The sequence below is a fragment of the Mesoplodon mirus genome (assembly GCF_964341445.2).
Source record: "Mesoplodon mirus genome assembly, chromosome: 11".
NCBI lineage: Eukaryota > Metazoa > Chordata > Mammalia > Artiodactyla > Ziphiidae > Mesoplodon > Mesoplodon mirus.
This window is the reverse complement of record NC_138987.1, coordinates 96565735-96586986: the sequence shown is the minus strand read 5'-3', so window position 1 is coordinate 96586986 and position 21252 is coordinate 96565735. Positions and strand designations below refer to the sequence as shown.

Genomic DNA, 21252 nt, shown 5'->3' with positions numbered 1-21252 from the left:
CCGGCCAGGTTCTGCTGATGTTTTTCGCTTGACTTCGCCATTTTCATTTTGACAACTTCCCCAAGAGGCAGGGGGTGGGGACCCCAGCCCCAGGTGGTGACGCTGGGGGCTGGCCCAGGCCTGGGGCGTGGAGGAGCCTCACTACCAGGCTTCCTGTCTCTCCGTTTGAGCACATCTCTGCAGAAGCAACAGGCGCTCTCCCCCGTGGGCTCTTGCTCCGACGCTCACATAGACACACCTGTGCAAGAAGCAGAGGGGAAGAGAGATCCAGGCCCAGAGGTAAGAGGGACAGACAGGGCTTTGTTCCTGCCCGAGGGTCCGGGAAGGGGAGAGGAATGTCGCAGAAGATGTGTTGGATTTCCAGGTCTCTGCCCACAGCTCTGACCACCTTCTCTTGCATTTCATGAGCATTGATCTCCTCTTGGAAATGGGAGCTTGCAGAGGCCGGGGATTAGGCCACACTTCTCTCCGCAGTCCCACGGCGCACAGCTCAGTTCCCGGAGCGGAAGGGTGTTGACTCGGAAGGGTGACTCCGAGAGCAGAGAAGGAATGGGTGCTCAAGTGCCCCGGGCTGAGAAAGGCCACTAGTCATGGGGAGTGGAGGAGATGAAGACAGGGAGAGGGGAAAAGAAGAAGACAAGAGGGAAGGAGGGATGGGAAAGACATAACAATAATCAACAAATGTGAAGGAGGGAGGAGGCCTAGAAAAAAGAAAGGAAACGAGAAAACAAAATAAAAGCAAGAAAAAGAGAAAGAGAAGTAGAATCTGGTCTAGAGACAGCTCTCCCCCCAAATTAATTTTCCCAATGACCCAATCACCAAAAACTCACACCAGAACTCATACGTGCAGCATTTCGTAAGCTGTGGGATTGATGTAGCCTCCATCGACTCCCTGTTTATGTGTTTCTACGCTTTTGTTTACTTTTGGTGCGTTTTTAGGATTTTTGAACAATACGTCTAAAGGCACTTCCACTTTAATTAGCTTTAAAATAATGAATGAAGCAGTTGAAAGGTAAAATTCCCAGAAAGGGTTGAAACCGAGCTCTTCGGTATGACACGCTGTAAAAGTGACAGATATGTATTTTTAGGCCACGACATCGTTAGAAAAATTGGTTCTAAGGAATTGGTTTTAGGTGTCTCAGCTGCTCTGGAAAAGGAGGCTAGTGGGGATTAGAAAAGGATTTGCAGACCCTCCCCGGGCTTGGTGGGGGGCGTGTGTGTGGGGGGGGCATGCAGGAGGTGATACCCCTCAAGTGGGATGCCCTGAGGACCCCAGCCTTCCGCTTCCATGCCCTGCGTCCTTTCCTCTTTCCTGAGGCCTCCCTGGCCTCCAGCCCTGTTCCCTGGGTGTCCGCTGTCCTCCCTTCCTGGCTGGATTCTGGGCGAACGGCCTCCCTCCCCACGGTCAGATCCCTCAAAATAGAAAGGCCGCATTCTCGCTAAGTCAAAGATTTCACTCTGGGCGGGATAGCTCTTCCTGAACGTCCTGCTCTTGTGGCGCGACCTTCTCGGGGTGCGAGGCTGAGGGTAGAACCTGATGGGGGAGGTCACCGCACCTCATGTTCTGACAAACAATCTCTTGCGCTGTGTAGGCTCTGGGCTCGAACAAAATGGCCGCCCTCCTCACCTCAGATGAAAGGGCTCCCAGAGGACCGGGTCAGAGAGAACCCCGGGCTGTTTCCCTTAGGGAGAAGAGGCCCCCCTGGGATAAAAACTCCCCCCACCGACCGGTTTGGGGCAGAAGCCCCTCAGCCCTTGGGCCCTGATCCTGGCCACGGTGATGTCCGCCACGCCGCTGGCGACCCACAGGTCCCGGCGTGCTGTCTGTAGACCCTCAGTGAGCGCTGGTTGAATGAACTACCTCTGATGAGGGTGGGTGTCGGCGAGGGGCAGGCGGGGGCCTGGGTCTGTGGGCTCCGAGGCCGAGGACCCGTCTGCACCTTTCGGGGGATTGTGGTAGGAGGGGGGCTCCGCTCTCCCCACGTGGGCGGCAGAGGCAAAGGAGAGGATGGCGGAGGTTGCAACCAGGGAACCACAAGGGTCCCTTAGAGGGACCACGTCTCTAGGAAGTTAGTTCCCGTGAAGCCGGGGAGCAGCAGCCGGGCGCGCGCGCTGGAGGCCGCATCCTGCGGCGGCGCTGGAGGGGGCTGATGGGGGCCGTGGGGGGCCGTGGGGGGCCGTGGGGAGGAGATGAAAGCGCCTGCGGGACCACAGGCTGTGGCTGCGGTGGGGATGCGCCCTCCTCCTCCCCCCCAGCCTCGCTCCTCAGCCCAGCCCGGGGCGGGGAGGCTCGGGGCGCCAAGGGTGTGCGGTGCCTTGCCACTTGGGCCTCTCCTCGCCTCTCTCTGGGTGTCCTGCTCCCGGCGTGGGTCTGGCCTCTCAGAATTTCCTTCGCTTTCCCTCTGCCTCTACCTTGTTTGCACGACCCTGGGCTTTGGGTGTGATCGTGGACTGGGTGAAGTGCACCTGCTGCTTTAATGAGCTGCTCTGGGTCTCTCCCTGCCGCCCACTTTCCTAACCATCCTCCCGTCATCCCCCCTTGGGGCTTCTGTGTGTTTCTCTGAATCTGTCCTTTCCCTTTTCTTAATATTTATTAATTAAATTAATTTATTTATTTTGGCTGCACTGGATCTTCGTCGTGGCATGCGCGTGGGATCTAGTTCCCTGACCAGGGATCGAACCCAGACCCCCTGCGTTGGGAATGCGGAGTCTTACCCACTGGACCGCCAGGGAAGTCCCTGTCCTTTTCCCTTTGTCCAGGCTGCAGCCATCTCCCTGACATCCGCCCCTGGGCTCCAGGCTGTGTTCTGCAGGCTCCCTTCACATGGAGGCTTGTGGAAGCCTGCATCCCTGCCAGAGGTCTGGATGCCGGTTTCCAGGCCAGAAGGGCCTAGAGAGTAGTGGCAGCTGGAGAGAGGAGGGGTGCCAAAGGAGAAGAGGCAAAGGGCTCTCAAGGTGAGCCCAGGAGAGCCAGACTCGCCTCCTGATGTCTGAGGCACAGAGGAAGGGGGACACGGATGCAGGGAGTTGAAGGTGGAGGCATCAGCGTGGGGAAGCATAGGTGCAGGAATGCACAGATGTGAGCAGAGAAACGGGGGGAGAGAGGAGCCAGGGCCTCGGGGACCAGCGGGCCCTCCCAGCCGCTCTCAGGGGCTGTGGTGTACAGGATGCTACTGTACCGGGGCAGAGTGCCTCTGGGGAGGCTGAGGATGTGGAAATCAAAGGCCAGCTCTCTGAGGCAGCAACGGAGGCCCCAGGCACCAAAGCAGCAGCTGGAAACCCAGAACCTCCCCCATCAAGCTGAGCCCTGCAGTGGTTTGGGGCAGCGCAGGGAGCTGGTGGCGAGAGGTGGCCCTTGCGCAGACCCCGGGATCACCGAGTGGGGAAGAAAGAATGACCACCACTTGGGGAGAGGCAAGAATGTCCCCAACCTTGCTCAGGCATCTAGGCTGGCTTTGGACCCCAGGGAAGGGCTATCCCACGTGCAGACTCCTTCACTCTCCGCTCACCGAGGACACGGTGAGTCTGGGGTGGCGGCAGTGGGACCCGCTCTCAGATGTCAGCGTGCCCTGGCCTACGCTTTCACCCCAGCCTTCCCCTCTGTGCCTCCACCGCCTAGGCCAACTTGCAAAACAACTTCGCCCGTGACGAGCCTCCCTCTTCCTTTCCCGGAAACCTTCTTGCTGACCTCTTCTCTTCCTATTTCCCTGGTTTAAAAGAATTCTGTCAAGTTCCCACCATGAGTTAGGCCCTGGATAGTTCCTCTTTCAGGCAGATGGAGCAACAGGAGGGGGCTTTCCCCCTGCCCCCCAAACCTCATGAGGAGGACCAAGCCCTCAGCACCCATCTGAGTGCTACATCCTTATCATGGATCAGTGCCCAACAGGAAACAGAATGCATCTCAGATGGGTCAAGACCATCTGCAGAAAGAGGTGTGGACAGGGGCCCAACCAGCATGGTGAGGAACCAGATGCCAGTAGGAAGAGGCGGAGTCTTGAAGGAGAAAGGGCCAACCTGTTGTTTCTAGAACCCAGTGAGGGTTCTAGGGGGCCATCTGACAGGAGCTGCAGTCGCCAGGGGAGGGAGCGGGGAGAGAGGGAATCCAGCCATTGCCAGAAAATATGCCCAGAGCTGGGAGAGAGTAAGGATAAAATACCCCAGCCTCTCTCCTCAGCCCTCCCATCTCTTGTGGGTGCTTCCCAGTGGCCAACCCCGACCAGGAGTTGGAGCGTAAGGGAGCCGGGGTGACACGCTGTGTAGGGTGTGTAGCAGTCAGCCTCCTTGTGGAAAGCAGGGCAGAGAGGATGGAGCATGCCTGGGGGGATGCTCACAGAATAGGCAGCGTGGATGTGGATGACTGGGCTTCATCCAGGCCAGGCTTGGGTGGGTACAGACCCTTCAGTGACCCATTTTAGTAACAGAATTAACATGTTGGGTACAGAAAAAAATAATCAGCGATTTCCCCTCTTCTGTTCAATTCAACTTGGTTTAAGTTACCCAAACACATCCCGAGACCTTACTCTGTGCTCCAGCTGGTGTCAGTGGCAGCATTGCTGGCTGGACCATCACCTCTAACCCAGAGATCAAGGTGGTGGAGGAGAGGTGGGAACCCAAGTCATTGTACCCGGAGGTAGAAGGTGGGACGTGCCCAAGGGGGTGTCAAGTTCAGAATGGGAGGCTGTGGGAGTTCAGAGGGGGCAGATCATTGCAAAGGTGGTCTCGGGGGAGAGAAAGACCAGGCAGGGGGGAGAGAAAAGTAGGTCTGGATGCACAAACTCTGGGCCAGGTGCATGCCGACACTGCCCCCAAGGCCGGCTATGCTCTGAGGCCCGCTTACAGCCTGGGCCTGGAGTTCAAAGACACTTTTCTTTAAACTGCAGTATAGTTGATTTACAACGTTGTGTTAGCTTCTGCTGTACAGCAAAGTGATTCAGATACATGTATATATATATATACATATACATTCTTTTTCATATTCTTTTCCATCATGGTTAATTACAGGAGATTGAATATAGTTCCCTGTGTTACACTATAGGACCTTGTTGTTTATCCATTCTGTATATAATAGTTTGCATATGCTAATCCAAACTCCCAATCCAACCCTCCTCCACCCTGCTCTCTCGAAGACACTCGAGCCTGCCCCTGCCTGTCTTCGAGGCACTGTCTGGTGGCCTTCCTTTAGTCTCTACTTCCTCCATGTCATCTATCTGGTCCCGTTACCACATCAAGCTTCCTAAAGCTCTACAAAGACCACTCACATCTCTGCTCGAAAAAACAGCAGCGACTCCCAGTGGCCTGCAGAGCCCAGCCCTAATTCTCTAGCCTGCCTCTGAAGATTCAAGGTCAGGTTCCATGCGCCTTCCCATGTCACCCCCCACTACTTCCCTCCACAGCCCCCTGACCTTGCACATGGCAGTGGGATGCCCCTCCCCTTTCTTTTCCAGCTAGCTCAGGGTTTTCAGACTTGAGCAGCATCCATCAGTCGCCCAGAGGTTTGTGAAAACACAGATGGCTGGACACACCCCCAGCTTCTGATTCAGCAGGTCTGGGGTGGACCCGAGAGTTTGCCTTTCTCACACGTTCTCAGGTATCAGCCGCTGCTGAAGACCTGTGACCACACGCTGAGAGTCATTGCTCCAACCTAGTGCCGCCCATTCCTTGAGGCCTGTTCAGAGCCTTTCTGCGACCCCCTCCTCCACAGCCTTGTCTGTCTTCCAAGCCCACAGAAACTCAAACATCATCTTTCTCCTTGTCCCACTCAGAGGCCTCATAGGGTCGTTCTGACAGTGAGCAGGAATCGCCCTCTGCTCTTTCTCTGACAGCATCATTCACACTGAATCAGGCCCCAAGTCCTGGCAGTTTTATTTTATTTTTAAAATATTTATTTATTTATTTATTTTGGCTGTGCCTGGTCTTTCTTAGTTGCGGCATGCGGGATCTTTAGTTGCGGCATGCAGACTTCTTAGTTATGGCATGCATGCGGGATCTAGTTACCAGACCAGGGATCAAACCTGGGCCCCCTGCATTGGGAGCGTGGAGTCTTACCCACTGGACCACGAGGGAAGTCCCAGTCCTGGGAGTTTTAATTCAGAACTCCTCCTTCAAGTCCGTCTCTCTGAGTTCAGACCTCACCTTCTCTCACCAGGATTCTTCTTTTTTTTTTTTAACATCTTTATTGGAGTATAATTGCTTTACAATGATGTGTTAGTTTCTGTTTTATAACAAAGTGAATCAGCTATACATATACATATGTTCCCATATCTCCTCCCTCTTTCGTCTCCCTCCCTCCCACCCTCCCTATCCCACCCCTCTAGGTGGTCACAAAGCACCGAGCTGATCTCCCTGTGCTATGCGGCTGCTTCCCACTAGCTAACTATTTTATGTTTGGTAGTGTATATATGTCCATGCCAGTCTCTCACTTTGTCACAGCTTACCCTTCCCCCTCCCCATATCCTCAAGTCCATTCTCTAGTAGGTCTGTGTCTTTATTCCCATCTTACCCCTAAGTTCTTCATGACCTTTTTTTTTTCTTAGATTCCATATATATGTGTTAGCATATGGTATTTATCTTTCTCTTTCTGACTTACTTCACTCTGTATGACAGACTCTAGGTCCATCCACCTCACTACAAGTAACTCATTTCGTCCCTTTTTATGGCCGAGTAATATTCCATTGTATATATGTGCCACATCTTCTTTATCCATTCATCCGATGATGGACAGTTAGGTTGCTTCCATGTCCTGGCTATTGTAAATAGAGCTGCAATGAACATTTTGGTACATGACTCTTTTTGGTTTATGGTTTTCTCAGGGTATATGCCAGTAGTGGGATTGCTGGGTCGTATCATAGTTCTATTTGTAGTTTGGAGGTTTCTCACCAGGATTCTTGAAATCCTGCCTCTGGCGCTTGACCTCCTCCAGCTCATTGTTTGCTCAGCAGCTGAAGACATCTATCTTGTAAATCTACTCCTGTCCTTCTCTAGGTAAAGCTCCCTAGCGCCCAGGGTCAAGTCCCAGCCTCCCAGTATGGCACTCAAGGACCTTCATGACCTGGCTTGGTTCCCTGGTCCTAGTCCCAATTTACCACCTTCTCCGAGAATCCGTTTCTGGTCCCACCTGGCAGAGAGCCCACCCCTGGCCTGGGCACAGCATGTATGGCGCGTCCAGTGGGTGTCTTGTTTAGAGATCTGCACGTCTAGGTCCTGGCCTGGCTGTCCAGGTCCTGAAGGGGTCCCAAGACAGGTGAATGCCTGCTGACTGATGACTGGTGTCTCCCCCAGGCCCTGCCTTTTCTTTGGGGGAAGGCCCAGGCCCCTGCCTGCCTCAGCAAAGCCACAATGGACCCCGGAACCTCTCTTAGGCACCTGTTCCTAGTGCTGCAACTGGGTGAGTGCTCAGACTTGGAGCCTGGGTGCAGGTGGCCTGGGAGGAGGGGCTGATTGGGAAATGCAATGGTGGGGGGGCGGATAAGGCGGAGGCAGCGCAGCCACACCCTTGAGGCCTGACCCCCTGTTTTTCCACCTAGTGATGCTCCCAGCCGGCACTCAGGGGAAAAAAGTGGTGCTGGGTAAGGCAGGAGACCTCGCAGAGCTGCCCTGCAAAGCTTCCCAGAATAAGAGGCTGGTCTTCAGCTGGAAAAATTCTTACCAGACCAAGATTCTGGGGAATCATGGCTACTTCTGGCACAAAGGTAGGCTGGCCCCACTCCCTGTTCAGAGAGGAAAACCCCAGGGATTGAACACCCCTGGTGTCAGAGCCCAGCTCCTAGGAAACTCTGGGATCCTGGAGGTTCCAGCTGAGAGTCTCAGGGACTCTCCAAGTCCAGAGCCTCCCTCTGTCAGCTGCTGGTGGGCTGGGGAATGGCTTCTGGTGGTCTATTATAATTTCATTATATTAATGGATATTAGAAAAATAACTATCATATAAAACCCATGGTTTCATGAATATTGTTGCTACAGATCCATGACCATACTTTGTTTACTTCCATTAAAAGCAATAGAATGGGGGCTTCCCTGGTGGCGCAGTGTTTGAGAGTCCGCCTGCCGATGCAGGGGACACGGGTTCGTGCCCCGGTCCGGGAAGATCCCACATGCCGTGGAGCGGCTGGGCCCGTGAGCCATGGCCACTGGGCCTGCGCGTCCGGAGCCTGTGCTCCGCAACGGGAGAGGCCACAACAGTGAGAGGCCCGCGTACCGCAAAAAAAAAAAAAAAAAAAAAAAAAAAAAAAAGCAATAGAATGATTTATTTCTAGCTTTTAAAGTGGAAAGAATTAAGATTTCAATACTTCTTAGGAACGTTATCTTGCAGTACAGGAGGTTATTTTCTCACCTAAATTTTACCCTCATGCTTCTCTTTTTTTGAATTTTGGGGGAACACAATTCAGTCCATAGTAACATACTTTTCACTCTTCCTCTCATGAAATACAAATGAAAACCTAGACATTGCATATAGAACTAACATAAGAAGATTCTGAAAGGCGTTGAGAAGAGAGCAGACTGGTAGGGACCTCAGGGCCTGAAGAACAACAGGTTGGTGAGTTTTCTTTTTGCCTCGAATACCCCAGTCTTGGAGCTGAAGAAGCCAGCAACCTGGAAGCTCTGATGGGCACAGACGAAAATAAGCCTCACAGAAGCCTGTTCTCTTTAGTCAAAGGACCAGGAAAGGAGCAACCCAGCAAGACAAAAAACTTCAATATAATGACCGCTCTACTTCAGCCAAACACCAGAGGAAAACCGTGACCCCACACCCTCCCATGCCAACAAAGGCTGAATGGGAGATTAAACTTCCACACACCCCCACCCAGGCTGTATAAGGCACCCAACACCTCCACTGAGATGGGAGCAGAGAATGCAGAGTAGAGAATGGCGCTGTGCATCCCCACCAGCCAGTGAGAAGGCTCCTCCACGCCCTGTAAAGTCAGTGGAGATCATCGGAAGATCCTGGACTTCCACTCCACCCAGCAGTCAGAAGGCACCCCCCCCCACTGGGGTGGTGTCAGAAGAGGTCTAGTGGAGAGTCAAGACCTTTACCATCACCCTGCGGTAACCAGGATCTATGGAGACCACATGGGGAACTGGAACTTCCCCACGTGGGGAACTGGAACTTCCATCTCTGACCAGTTATGAGGAGCATCCCCCTCTAGCACAGTGGAGGGTGAGAGGAGAACCTAGATTTCTTCCTCTACCTGGCAGTAATAAGAACAGTATAAAAGAAAGCCAGTTAAAAAAGAAGGTTTAAATAAGATCCAGAATCTCATAATATAACACTCAAATGTTCAGGTTCCAAGTGAAAATCACTCTTGATACTAAGAACCAGAAACGTCTCAAACTGGATGAAAAAAAGAACCAACAGATGCCCACATGGAGATGAAAGAGAGGTTAGAATTATCTGACAAATACTTTAAAGCAGCCATGATAAAATGTCCTTCAGCAAACAGTTACAAACATGCTTGAAACAAATGAAAACCAGAAAGCCTCAGCAAAGAAACAGAGGATGTTGGAAATTTCCTGGTGGTCCAGTGGTTAGGACTTGGTGCTTTCACTGCTGGGGCCCAGGTTTGATCCCTAGTTGGGGAACTAAAATTCCACAAGCTGCACAGCCTGGCCAAAAAAAAAAAAAAAAAAAAAAAAAAAAGACTCTATTAAGAAGAGGAAAATTGTCTTAACTTATAAAATGTGAGAAAATATATTCAAACTACATATCCAACAAAGGACTAGTATCTAGAATGTGTAAACAACTCTCAAAATTCCATACAAAAAAAACCCCAAAAAATTCAATTGGAAAATAGGCAAAAGACATGAACAGACATTTCACCAAAGAAGACATAGAGATGGCAAATAAGCACATGAAAATGTGTTCAGCATCATTAGTCATCAGGGAAATGAAAATTAAAACCACAATGAGATATCACCACACACCTATCAGAATGGCCAAAATAAAACATAGGGACAACACCAAGTGCTAGTGAGGATGCAAAGGCACTGGTTTACTTTTACATTGTTGGTGGGAGTATAAAACGGTGCAGCTGCTCTGGAAAGCAGTTTGGCAATTTCTTTAAAAAACTAAACATGCAACAACCCAGCAATTGTACTCGGAGACATTTACCCCAGAGAAATAAAGATTATGATGACATGGAAATCTGTATCACTCTCCTGACAGCAGCCTTATTAGTAATAGCCAACAACTAGAAACGACCCAGATGTCCTTTAATGGGTAAATGGTTATATCCATGCTATGGACTATTTTTCAGCAGTAAAAAGAATGAACTATAGATTCAGACAACAACCAAGATGAATTTCCAGAGAATTAAGCTGTGTGGAAAAAAAAAAAAAAAAGCCAATCCCAAAAGGTAACATACTGTATAATTTCATTTATATAACATTCTTAAAATGACAAATTATAGAAATGGAGAACAGATTAGTAATTGCCAGGAGTGGGGGCAGGGGTCTGGAAGGGAAAGGGGTTTGGCTAAAACAGGGAAAAGGGTAACATCTTTATGCTGCTGGAAATGTTCTGCATCTTGATTTGTATCAATGCCAATATCCTGGCTGCGATATCGTGCTATAGTCTTGCAAGCTGTTACCTTTGGGGTTACCTGGATCAAGGATACTCCAGATCTCTCTGCATTATTTCTTACAATTGCATGGGAATCTACGGTTTTCTCAGAATAAAAAGTTTAATTTAAAAAATTAGGGCTTCCCTGGTGGCGCAGTGGTTGAGAGTCCGCCTGCCGATGCAGGGGACACGGGTTCGTGCCCCGATCCCGGAAGATCCCACATGCCGCGGAGCGGCTGGGCCCGCGAGCCATGGCCGCGGAGCCTGTGTGTCCGGAGCCTGTGCTCCGCAACGGGAGAGGCCACAGAAGTGAGAGGCCCGCGTACAGCAAAAAAAAAAAAAAAAAAAAAAAAAAAAAAAAAAAAAATCAGGGACTTCCCTGGTGGTGCGGTGGTTAAGAATCCCCCTGCTAATGCAGGCAACATGAGTTAGATCCCTGGTCTGAGAAGATCCCACATGCCGCGGAGCAACTAAGCCCACCTACTAAGCCTGCGCTCTAGAGCCTGCAAGCCACAACTACTGAAGCCCGCACACCTACAGCCTGTGCTCCGCAACAAGGGAAGCCACCGCAATGAGAAGCCCATGCACCGCAACGAAGAGTAACCTCTGCTAGCTGCAACTAGAGAAAGCCCGCGCAACAACAAAGACCCAACACAGCCAAAAAAATAAAAAAATAAAAATAAAAAATCATCAGAGGAAAAAGATTAGCTTTCATAGTTTCAAAACAAACAGAATGAAGAAGCTCCACATACACATGCTTAGAAGGATGTCAAGCACATTTTGTTAAGTGGAAAGTAAGCTATGGGCTTCCCTGGTGGCGCAGTGCTTAAGAATCCGCCTGCCAATGCAGGGGACATGGGTTCAAGCCCTAGTCGGGGAAGATCCCACATGCCATAGAGCAACTAAGCCCGTGCGCCACAACTACTGAGCCTGTGCTCTAGAGCCCGTGCTCCGCAACAAGAGAAGCCACCGCAATGAGAAGCCCGCGCACCACAATGAAGAGTAGCCCCTGCTCGCCGCAGCTAGAGAAAGCCTGTGCGCAGCAACGAAGACCCAACGCAGCCAAAAGTAAAATAAATAAATCTTTAAGAAAAGACAGTAAGCTATGTATGTATCAATAATATACTCCCATTTTAATTAAAAAATTCAATATGTGTGAATATATGTCTGCATGAGCAAAGAAAAAATCATGGAGGAATCCACACCAAGTTGTAGTATTAAGAGGCTGGGCAAGGGCGAAGTGTTGAGTCTGTATAATTTTTGTAGTTCAAATAACTAACGGAAAAAGTAAAGATGATCTTAACACAACTTTAAATATGTATATTATGAATATTTCCATTTCATTAAATATTATTTATAAATATCATTTTTGGTGCCAATCTAATAGTCCATCGAGTTTATATGCTCTAGTGTTCAGCCATTACCCTTTCATCTGATCTTGTACCCTATTAACAACACTGTAATTATTGTTTTTGTACCTACGTTTTGGCTTGCATTTAAAAAAAATTTATTGGGATATAGTTGCTTTACAATATTGTGTTAGTTTCTACTGTACAGCAAAGTGAATCAGCTATATGTATACATATATCCCCTCTTTTTTGGAATTCTTTCTCATTTAGGTCACCACGGCTTGCATTTTAAAATTATCATTTTAAGGATAAAGTTCTAGAAATGAAACTAAGGGTATGAGCTTTTAAAAATAGTTGGTAGGGGCTTCCCTGGTGGCACAGTGGTTGAGAGTCTGCCTGCCGATGCAGGGGACATGGGTTCGTGCCCTGGTCCGGGAAGATCCCACGTGCCGCGGAGCGGCTGGGCCCGTGAGCCATGGCTGCTGAGCCTGCGCGTCCGGAGCCTGTGCTCTGCAACGGGAGAGGCCACAGCAGTGAGAGGCCCGTGTACCGCAAAAAAAAAAAAAAAAAAAAAAAAAGTTGGTATATACTGCAAGATCATTTCCAGAAAGGTTCTAGCCATTTACAGTAAGTCTAGATAATAATGTCACTGTGTGCCTATCTCACCAGCACCCTTGCTGACTCTGAATAGTAATACTTAAAACTTTTTTTTTTTTTTGCTAATTTGATAGTGGAAAAATATATCATTGTTGGTTTAATTTGCATTTCTATGATCGCCTGTGAGATTGAAACATATGTGCTCCCTTCTAAACATTCTTACCTCTTTTGTGTCGACGTTTTTGTACTGTTCCCATGATTTGAATTTCCTTCAGAACAGCTCCCCTTCCCGGCTTCCTGATCTCTGACCATGGCAGTATCACTCTCCTGACTCCCCCAGTTTCTGAACCATAGAGCCAATTTTTTTTTCCCTACTTCAGTCCCGATTTCCCATCAGTCACTGCTTATGGCCATTCCTTCCCGTGGAAATGTTTTTCTGTTTCATCTTCTTTGTTCTCATGGGAACTCCACCCTCATTAGCCAAGGCCACATACCCCTCCCCTGGATTACAGTGGAAGCTTCCTGGCAAGTCTCTCTGCTACCAGTCTCTCTTACTTCAATTCTCTTCCTCCTGCAGCAGTACCGGCTCCCAAAGCAATGCTTTGCGTGTGTCACTCCCTAGTCCATTAGGCTAAGCCTGGAAGCCTCTGCCTGACATTCTCCCCCTCAGTATCGCTTGCTGCAGCTCCCCAGCCAGAAACCTCACACCCAGGTGTTTTCCTCACTGCTTTGAGGTGGTTGCCTGTGCAGCTTTCCTGGAGCTTTTCCCCCTTCCTAGATGTCCTTGCGGCAACCCTTTCCTCTAGCTCACCGCCTGTACTTCTTTTAAGGCTTGGTTCAGTACTGGTTTCCTCCATGAATTGATCCCAGACGCATTGATAATCCTTGACCTTTCACAAAGTAGAATCACTTTTACAAAGTATGGAACAGTCTGGACAAGGGGGTCATGATGAGGCTCGGAAGACGTTTTAAAAGGGAAGCAAGGAGGAAGTTATTTTAGGGAAAGGGTGTTACATTTCATTTGGAACCAATTGAGTTTTGGGCGATGGCAGGACATCCAGCTAAAGTCATCCCTTGGGCCACTGGAAATGTGGGCCCAGGATGTAGGCGAGAGGCTGGGGCTGGGGGGTCATCTGCAGAGTCGACAGGGGATGCAGTGGAATTGAGAATGTCTACAGAAACGGGGAAGAGGATCCAGGAGAGAGTCCGGAGTAGCACCTAAATGTAGATAGCAGAATCGGAGTCCAAGATGAAGAAAAGGGAAGGGTGCTGAGATGTGGAGGAGAGAATCGAAAGAAGTGACACGGGGGCAGAACCAGAGGAGGCTACCCCTTCAAGAAGTTTGGTAGATTGTAAAAGGAATGTAGTAGGATTTCAGAAAAACTGGGGAGCTAACCAGCACACGGATCCAGGGGAGAGAGCAGGTAGGGTAGGGACTCCTGCAGGACAAATGAAAGGGGAGGTGGGCAGAGCTGGAGGAAAATCTGGGGTGGGTATGAGCCCAGGGCTACAGGTTATCTGGAAAGGCCTCCTGGAGAGGGTGGCCCTGAGCAGTGGGAAGGGGCTGTGAGGTCTGGAAGAGGCAAGAAGGGAGAATGACAGCCGACTTGACAGTAAGTCTCGCGCACCAAGGCCAAAATGGGGAGAAGGCCAGGGGGTTGAGGGTGGGAGCTTTATCTCAGCCGCCTTCACCCCCTCCCTCCAAATATGCGTTCTAAATAAAAGCCTGTGTGTTCACTGTGCAAATTTAGCTTCTAAAGCCCTTCATTGTAATGAAGTTCTGGGGCTGCTGCTACACCCAGAAAATGGTTAGCTAAAGAGAAGAGCTCCCTCTGGGTGCTGGTTGTTAGTTCTGATGAGGAGACTGGAGGAGGCCGCATGTCCGTGCTTGCAGAACTTTCCAGAGACAGTATTGCATGACGTACCCAACAGCCTGAATCTTAATCCTGGCTCCACCGCTTACTGATGTCAAAATTCAAAAGGTAGAAAAGGAAATAAAGTGAAAAGCCCTCCCACACCTGTCTCATGGGGATGCACTTCCTCTCCCTAGGGACTACCAAGGCGACCATTTCCTTACGTTCACCTCTAGAAATATTTGTTCATATACCAGGCAGGATAGATAGAGAGACAGATAGATAGATGGATAGATAGATAGATGATAGATAGATAGATATAGATAGATAGATGTTAACTAACTTTCCCCCTCCTTTTCAAGCAATGGTAACCTGCTTAATATCTTGCTTTATTCAGTTGATGATGTTTCTTAGATATTATTCCATCTCAGAATAGAAAGAGCCTTCTCGTTCTTCTCTTATAGCATTCCACTGAATGGGTGAACTCTAATTTATTTAATCTCTCCTTTCTTGGTGAACATTGAGTTCTGCATGTGCATTTGTAATTCTGGTAGATATTACAAATTACCTTCCAGGGGAAGGGATAAATTGGGAGATTAAGCCTAACATATACACACTACTATATATAAAATAGTTAACTAATAAGGACCTACTGTATAGCACAGGGAACTCTGCTCAATACTCTGTAATGACCTATATGGAACAAGAATTTTAAAAAGAGTGGATGTATGTATATTTAGAACTGATTCACGTTGCTGTACAGCAGAAACTAACACGACATTTAAAATCAACTATACTCCAGTAAAAATTTTAAAAATGAAAACGAAAACAAAACAAATTACCTTCCAAAGAAAGTGTACTGGTTTATGTTTCTGCCGATAATGTGTAAGCAAGAGTTTGGGCAACTATTTAATTTCTCTGAGCCTCACTTTCCTTATTTGCAAGATAAGCAAAACAGTACCTATGTCTCAGAACTGTTGTGAAGATTACTTGAGATGATGCATGTAAAGTGTTTGGCATGTAGGAGTTAGTGCTCTCTAAATGAGGGTAAGGTTTTATATTTTGGGTTAGTGAGATGTTGTCCTGGCCTGGTAAAAGAATGTGTTGGGACCTCCTCACCAGTCTGGGGTTCTCGGATTAGGACCTGAGGCAGATTCTGCTGGAAATGAGCAACTCAGATCAGCAGAGTTGTGGGCACCGCCCTCGCCAGGGGGTGCCGTGCCTCCAGGGTACCCCAACCTCCTCAGTACGGTGGCATTCTACTCCCAGGTGCCTCCAAGCTGAACTCTCGAGTCGAATCAAAAACAAACCTGTGGGACCGAGGATCCTTTCCTCTGGTCATCAAGGATCTTGAAGTACCTGACTCGGGGACTTACATCTGCGAAGTGGAGGACAAGAGGATCGAGGTGGAACTGCAGGTGTTCAGATGTGAGTGGGGCGGCCTGGGATGAGGACACCTCCAGCCAATCTCCCTTCCTCCTTGACTCCCATCCCCATATACCCAAACCAGGGCCTGAGCTGGTGGCATTTCAACAGTCCAGAGACTGATCAGAGAGGCCGCCGCGGCTCCTCAGCCCCTCCTCAGGCCTTGGGTCAGGCAGGGGGGAGTCGAAGAGACCTAGGGGTGGGGGTGAGGGGGATGGAAAGGCAGGAGACAGAGGGAGGACTGAGACAGACGAGGAGAGGGGGAGGGGAGAGGGAAACGCTGCCTTGGGCGGGGGATGGGCAGAAGGGAGATGCTGGGATGGGGGTAACGAGAGACACGCCTGGTCTCCTGGCTCCTTCCCCTCTCCTTGGAGATGGTGTGTGTGTGTGACACAACTGACCTGCTGCCCCCACAGTGACTGCCAGCTCGGACACCCACTTGCTGCTGGGACAGAGCCTGACCCTGACCTTGGAAGGCCCCTCTGGTAGTAACCCTTCAGTGCAATGGAGAGGTCCAGGCAATAAAAGGAAGGATGAGGCCAGGAGTCTGTCACTGCCCCAGGTGGGGTTGAAGGACAGTGGCACCTGGACATGCACCGTCTCCCAGGACCAGCAGACGCTGGTGCTCAGCAAGCACATCCTGGTGCTGGGTGAGAGGCGCTCCCCTCCTCCGCAGGCCCCCCGGCCTGAGGGACGGTCCCTCTTCTCTCTCTGCTGCTCCACTTCCGGGTCTGGTGTGGGGTGGGGGTGGACGGAGACCAGCGTCAGGGCCCCCTGGAGCGGAAGTCTGCCCTGGGGGACATACTGGGCCCTCTCTTCCTCAAGATGCTGATTTACAGCCACGCCTCAGGGTAGTGGACATGGAGGAAGGAAGGGACAGGGGATATAAGGATGTGAGGGACCCCAGAGACCCAGGAGGAAGCCCCGAAGGAGGGCTGTCAAGGGCGTCTATGTTCTTCATTGCCTCAGCTCCCCCCTTCCACCAAGTTGGCAAAGCCACTAATTCAGGGACACTCACAGCAGCAAGCCAGCATCGGGAGGGAAAAAAAGAGCCCAGAAGGCAGGCACTACCTCAGATCCTGTGCTCCAGGTGCTTATGGGACACACGGTAGGGTAGTGTGGTGGTGAAGTGTGTGGACTCTGGTTGAAATCCTGGCTCTGACTTAACCGTGTGGCCTTGGGCAAGTTACTGAACCTCTCTGTGCCTTGGTTTCTGCATCTGTAAAACAGGGATGGTCTAGCCTACCTTGTCGTGTTTGGGCAGAAGTAACGTACGGAATGCACTTAGAACAGCACCTGGCACGTAGTCAGCCAGTATCCGCTCTTATCTTGTGAAGGGTGATATAACTTGTGTACCCAAGTGGTGCAGGCCAAATGGCCTCTGTGCTCCAGGATCCTGAGGGAGAGGCCCCTTGTGTCTGGGCTGTTCTAGGAGGGCTTCTAGGGGGAGGGGGTGTTGCCGTGGGACCCCCCTGGGGTGCAGAGCTGAGAGAGGAGAGGAGAGGTAGATGGGAATTTAAGTGCCCGAATGGCAGCCTAGGTGTTTGGACTCAGCTGGTCTCCTCCCGTCTCCCCCACCACGTGCCTACCCACCGCGTGCCTGCGTATGGACCCGGGTTCTCTCCTGTCCCCCTCCAGCCTTCCAGGAGGTCTCCAGCACAGTCTATGCAAAGGAGGGGGAGCAGGTGAACTTCTCCTTCCCACTCACATTCAGAGATGAAGATCTGAGCGGGGAGCTGAGTTGGCTGCAGGCAAAGGGGAATTCCTCCCCCCAGTCCTGGATCACCTTCACCTTGAAGAACGGGAAGGTGACTGTGGGAAAGGCTCGCAAGGACCTCAAGCTCCACATGAGGAAGGCACTCCCCCTCCACCTGACTCTGCCCCAGGCTTTGCCTCAGTACGCAGGTTCTGGAAACCTGACCCTGAATCTCACCAAGGGGAAGTTGTATCAGGAAGTGAACCTCGTGGTGATGAGAGGTGAGAAGCTAGGCTGAGAAGGTGAGGGCGGGGCGGGGCTGGAGGGACCTGGCCCTGGGACCCTCCAAGGCAGGACAGGCCCCCAGAGGGATGCCTAGGCCCTGGTTGCCTGATGGAGCCAATCGAGAGCTGGTTTTGAACTGAGGTTGCAATCCTCTGTTCTTCCCTGACATCCAAGAGCCGGCCTAGGGTGGCCCCCACTAGAATCCCCAAGGAGCCTCCCTGAGAACCAGGCTCTAGTGCTGCCTCTGCCCGACCCTCTGTGACCCCGGCTAAGCCCTTCCCCTCTGTGGTCGGGTTTCTCCTCAGGAGGATAACGGTATGACAGTGATGGTGACAGTGTCAGGCGCCACACTGAGTTCTCCCCATCCTTATCTCCTTAATCATCATAACAAGTTCATAAATAATAACGGCTAATATTTGATGCTTTGTACCTGCCAGGCCCCATTCAAGCGCTCTACATGTATTTACCCATTTAATTTTTGTCTGGGGCTCAGGTGGGTAAGTAACTTGCTCAGGGACTCACAGAGAGTAAGCAGTGGGGCTGGGCTTCAAATCTAAGACTGTTGGGCCTCAAAAACCCTGTTTCCGGGGCTTCCCTGGTGGCACAGTGGTTGAGAGTCCGCCTGCCGATGCAGGAGACATGGGTTCGTGCCCCGGTCCGGGAAGATCCCACATGCCACGGAGCGGCTGGGCCCGTGAGCCATGGCCGCTGAGCCTGTGCGTCCGGAGCCTGTGCTCCGCAACGGCAGAGGTCACAACAGTGAGAGGCCCGTGTACCGCCAAAAAAAAAAAAAAAAAGCCCTGTTTCCTCCATTATAACTGCAGGAAAATGTGCTCTGAGAGGCTAAAAGAGGGATGCCAATGTAAAGTATCATTTTCATTGTCCTATGAATCCCCTTAGAGCATGGAGGTGCTGGGAACCCAGAGGTCCAGGCTCCCAGTCTCAGGCTCTTGTCCCTCTGCAGTGACTAAGTCCCCAAACAGTTTGACCTGTGAGGTGCTGGGACCCACCTCCCCCAGGCTGACACTGAGCTTGAAGATGGAGAACCAGAGTATGAGGGTCTCAGGTCAGCAGGAGCTGGTGACGGTGCTGGGCCCTGAAGCAGGGATGTGGCAGTGTCTACTGAGCGACAAGGGCAAAGTCCTGCTGGAATCCAAGGTCAAGAGTGAGTGAGAGTCCAGATTCCGTGGCCCAACCCCGAGCCCCGACCTCCTCCACTGCGGGACCCTCCCAAGGCTGGTGGAGACCACACAGCCTCCCAGTTGCTCTGAGATGGGTGGGTTATAGGTATGGTGCCTGGACACAGGGGTGATGAGGTGAGGTGGGGTGTGGTCCTGGGTTCTTGTAGTCCTACAAGTTCCCATCTCCCTAAGGTCTACAGCCCAGGAATGGGGTCCACCTGAGCAAGAGCCCCCCTCCCTGGCTCCTCTTCAAACCCAGACAGACAGACACACACACACATACACACATTCATGCGCACGGCACATGGCGTGGACCGCCGCTTCTAGCTCCCCAGGGTACAGTGCAGTGTCTAAACCTTAAAACCCCTTCCCCAGCCTTTCCCTGCCAGCCCTGGGGGCCCCTGAGGGCCCCGTGCACCCTGCCCCGCTCTCCCAGACCAAGGACCAGACCCAAGTGTGGCCGGGCAATGGGGCCCTCCCTCCTCAGGCCCCCCGCTGCGTGCCCTGTGCCTGACTGCAGCGGGCAGGGAGCTGAGCACAGCTCTCTCTCTTGCAGTTTTGCCCCCAGTGCTCACCCACGCCTGGCCGAAGCTTCTGGCTGTGGTGCTGGGGGGGATCACCATTCTTCTGCTTCTCACTGGATTTTGCATCTTCTCTGCTAAATGCTGGCACCGCAGGGTGAGTGAGCCTCCCCAGACGCCCTCGTTCCCCCGCAGGGCACTCGAGCACCTGAGGCCTGTACGGCAACACGGATACCCTGTGTCGGTGACCTGCTTCTGCTCTGGCTCCCTCGGCCCACTGCTCAGCAGCCTCACTGCCAGCTGGGCCCCGTCCCAGATCCCACGCGGAGGGAGAGACAGGAAGGCACAGAGTTAATTCTGGGACAGATGGCCTCAGCCACAGTCACCGTCTCTCCCCTCCCACGCCCCCCTCCAAGGGGCAGCTCCCTTTCAGAGGCCTGGGACCCTCACGACTCCTCTCTTTCTCCCTGGACAGCGCCAGGCAGAGCGGACGTCTCAGATCAAGAGACTCCTCAGTGAGAAGAAGACCTGCCAGTGCTCGCAGTAACTAGGGGACAGAGAGGGAAGGGGGGAGAAGAGAGGGAAGGGAGGGGAGGAAGAGAGGAGGAGATGGGGGCTAGAGGGAGGTGGTGGAGAGGAGAGAAGCGGGCAGGGATGGCCCAGGAGGTAGGTAGCTGGTGGGGGGTGGAGGACGGCGAGGTGAGGGGCAGGGGGCCTGCGATGTGTCCAGAGGCCATCACTGAGCTGGAAGAGAAAAGCAGGGTCTGGGAGCCAGGGAGGGCCTGGAAAGCAAGGAGTTGGGGAGGAACAGACGTGCTCCTCTTATTCTTCTTCCCTCCAGCCGGCTCCAGAAGACGTGTAATCTCACCTGAGGCCCCAGCCAGGAGGAGCTTCCCACCTGCAGCCTCCCCAGCTGGCTCCCCCTGCATTTCCCGTTGGTCTCCTGGGCCTGCGGACCAGATGAATGTAGCCGGAATAGCGCCTCTGTCCGCCTCCTGCCCTCCCCGTCCAGTGGGCCTTGGGTCCGCTCTTCCAGAGGCTCACTCACACCCCCTCTTCCCACTTCCTTTTCACTCAAACCCTAGCCCTTCTTTGATGATTTCTTCTCGACCCTCTCCCTCACTGCTCACTTGCATCTCAGGGGAGCACGTGGGCCCAGCCCTGCCTGGCCTGGAGGGTGAGGCTGGGTGTCTGAAGCACGAAGCACAGGGCTGTCATTGTACGGGAGAGGACCCTGGGACCAGAGAAGGCAGGGACTAGCCCAAGGTCACACAGCCAGTCAAGGATGGATCCAGATCCAAAGGCTCCTGACTGCCAGCCTGTGCTGCTCCATTCTCCCTGCGTCTTACCCTGTGTTAGCAGAACCACAGACTTACAGCGTGGCGCTGTCTACAAATCAGTTTCACATCCTTAGTCTATTTGAACCTCATGAAAATCCTACAAGACTGGTAGTGACAGGACCAAGATTATCATCTCCAGTTTATAGACCAGAAATGGAATGCAGAGAGGTCAGATGGTGGCCTAGGTTCACACAGCTAGTACGTGGACTAGCCCAGGTCTCTTGACCTCTAGGTCCACTGCTATCTCTTGAACACAGGGACAAATACCACACAGATTTCTGCAGTTGGCTGGTCATAGATGCCCGGTACGTACCTTGGATTCCCTTCACCGCAGGGAGGTTGCCTCAGAGAGTTCAGGGCCTCCCTGCCTAGGGTCCCTCCTTCATCACCTGCTGGCAGAGGACAAAACCTGCCGTTCTCCTAATCAGGGCACAGGCTTCAAGCACAGGCCCT

The 21252-nt window shown here is 51.8% G+C and overlaps 1 protein-coding gene across 1 annotated transcript; it reads left to right on the top strand.

Moving 5' to 3' along the window:
• Positions 1–246: 246 nt before the first annotated feature.
• On the top strand, positions 247–20006 carry CD4 (CD4 molecule; the record flags this gene model as incomplete). Its single annotated transcript, XM_082635340.1, has 9 exons — positions 247–279; positions 7279–7384; positions 7524–7688; positions 15621–15779; positions 16193–16426; positions 17415–17753; positions 18722–18922; positions 19495–19616; positions 19935–20006. Exons 2-9 carry the CDS (start codon positions 7336–7338, stop codon positions 20004–20006), a joined length of 1341 nt encoding a protein of 446 aa, XP_082491466.1. The 5' UTR covers positions 247–279; positions 7279–7335.
• Positions 20007–21252: the final 1246 nt, after the last annotated feature.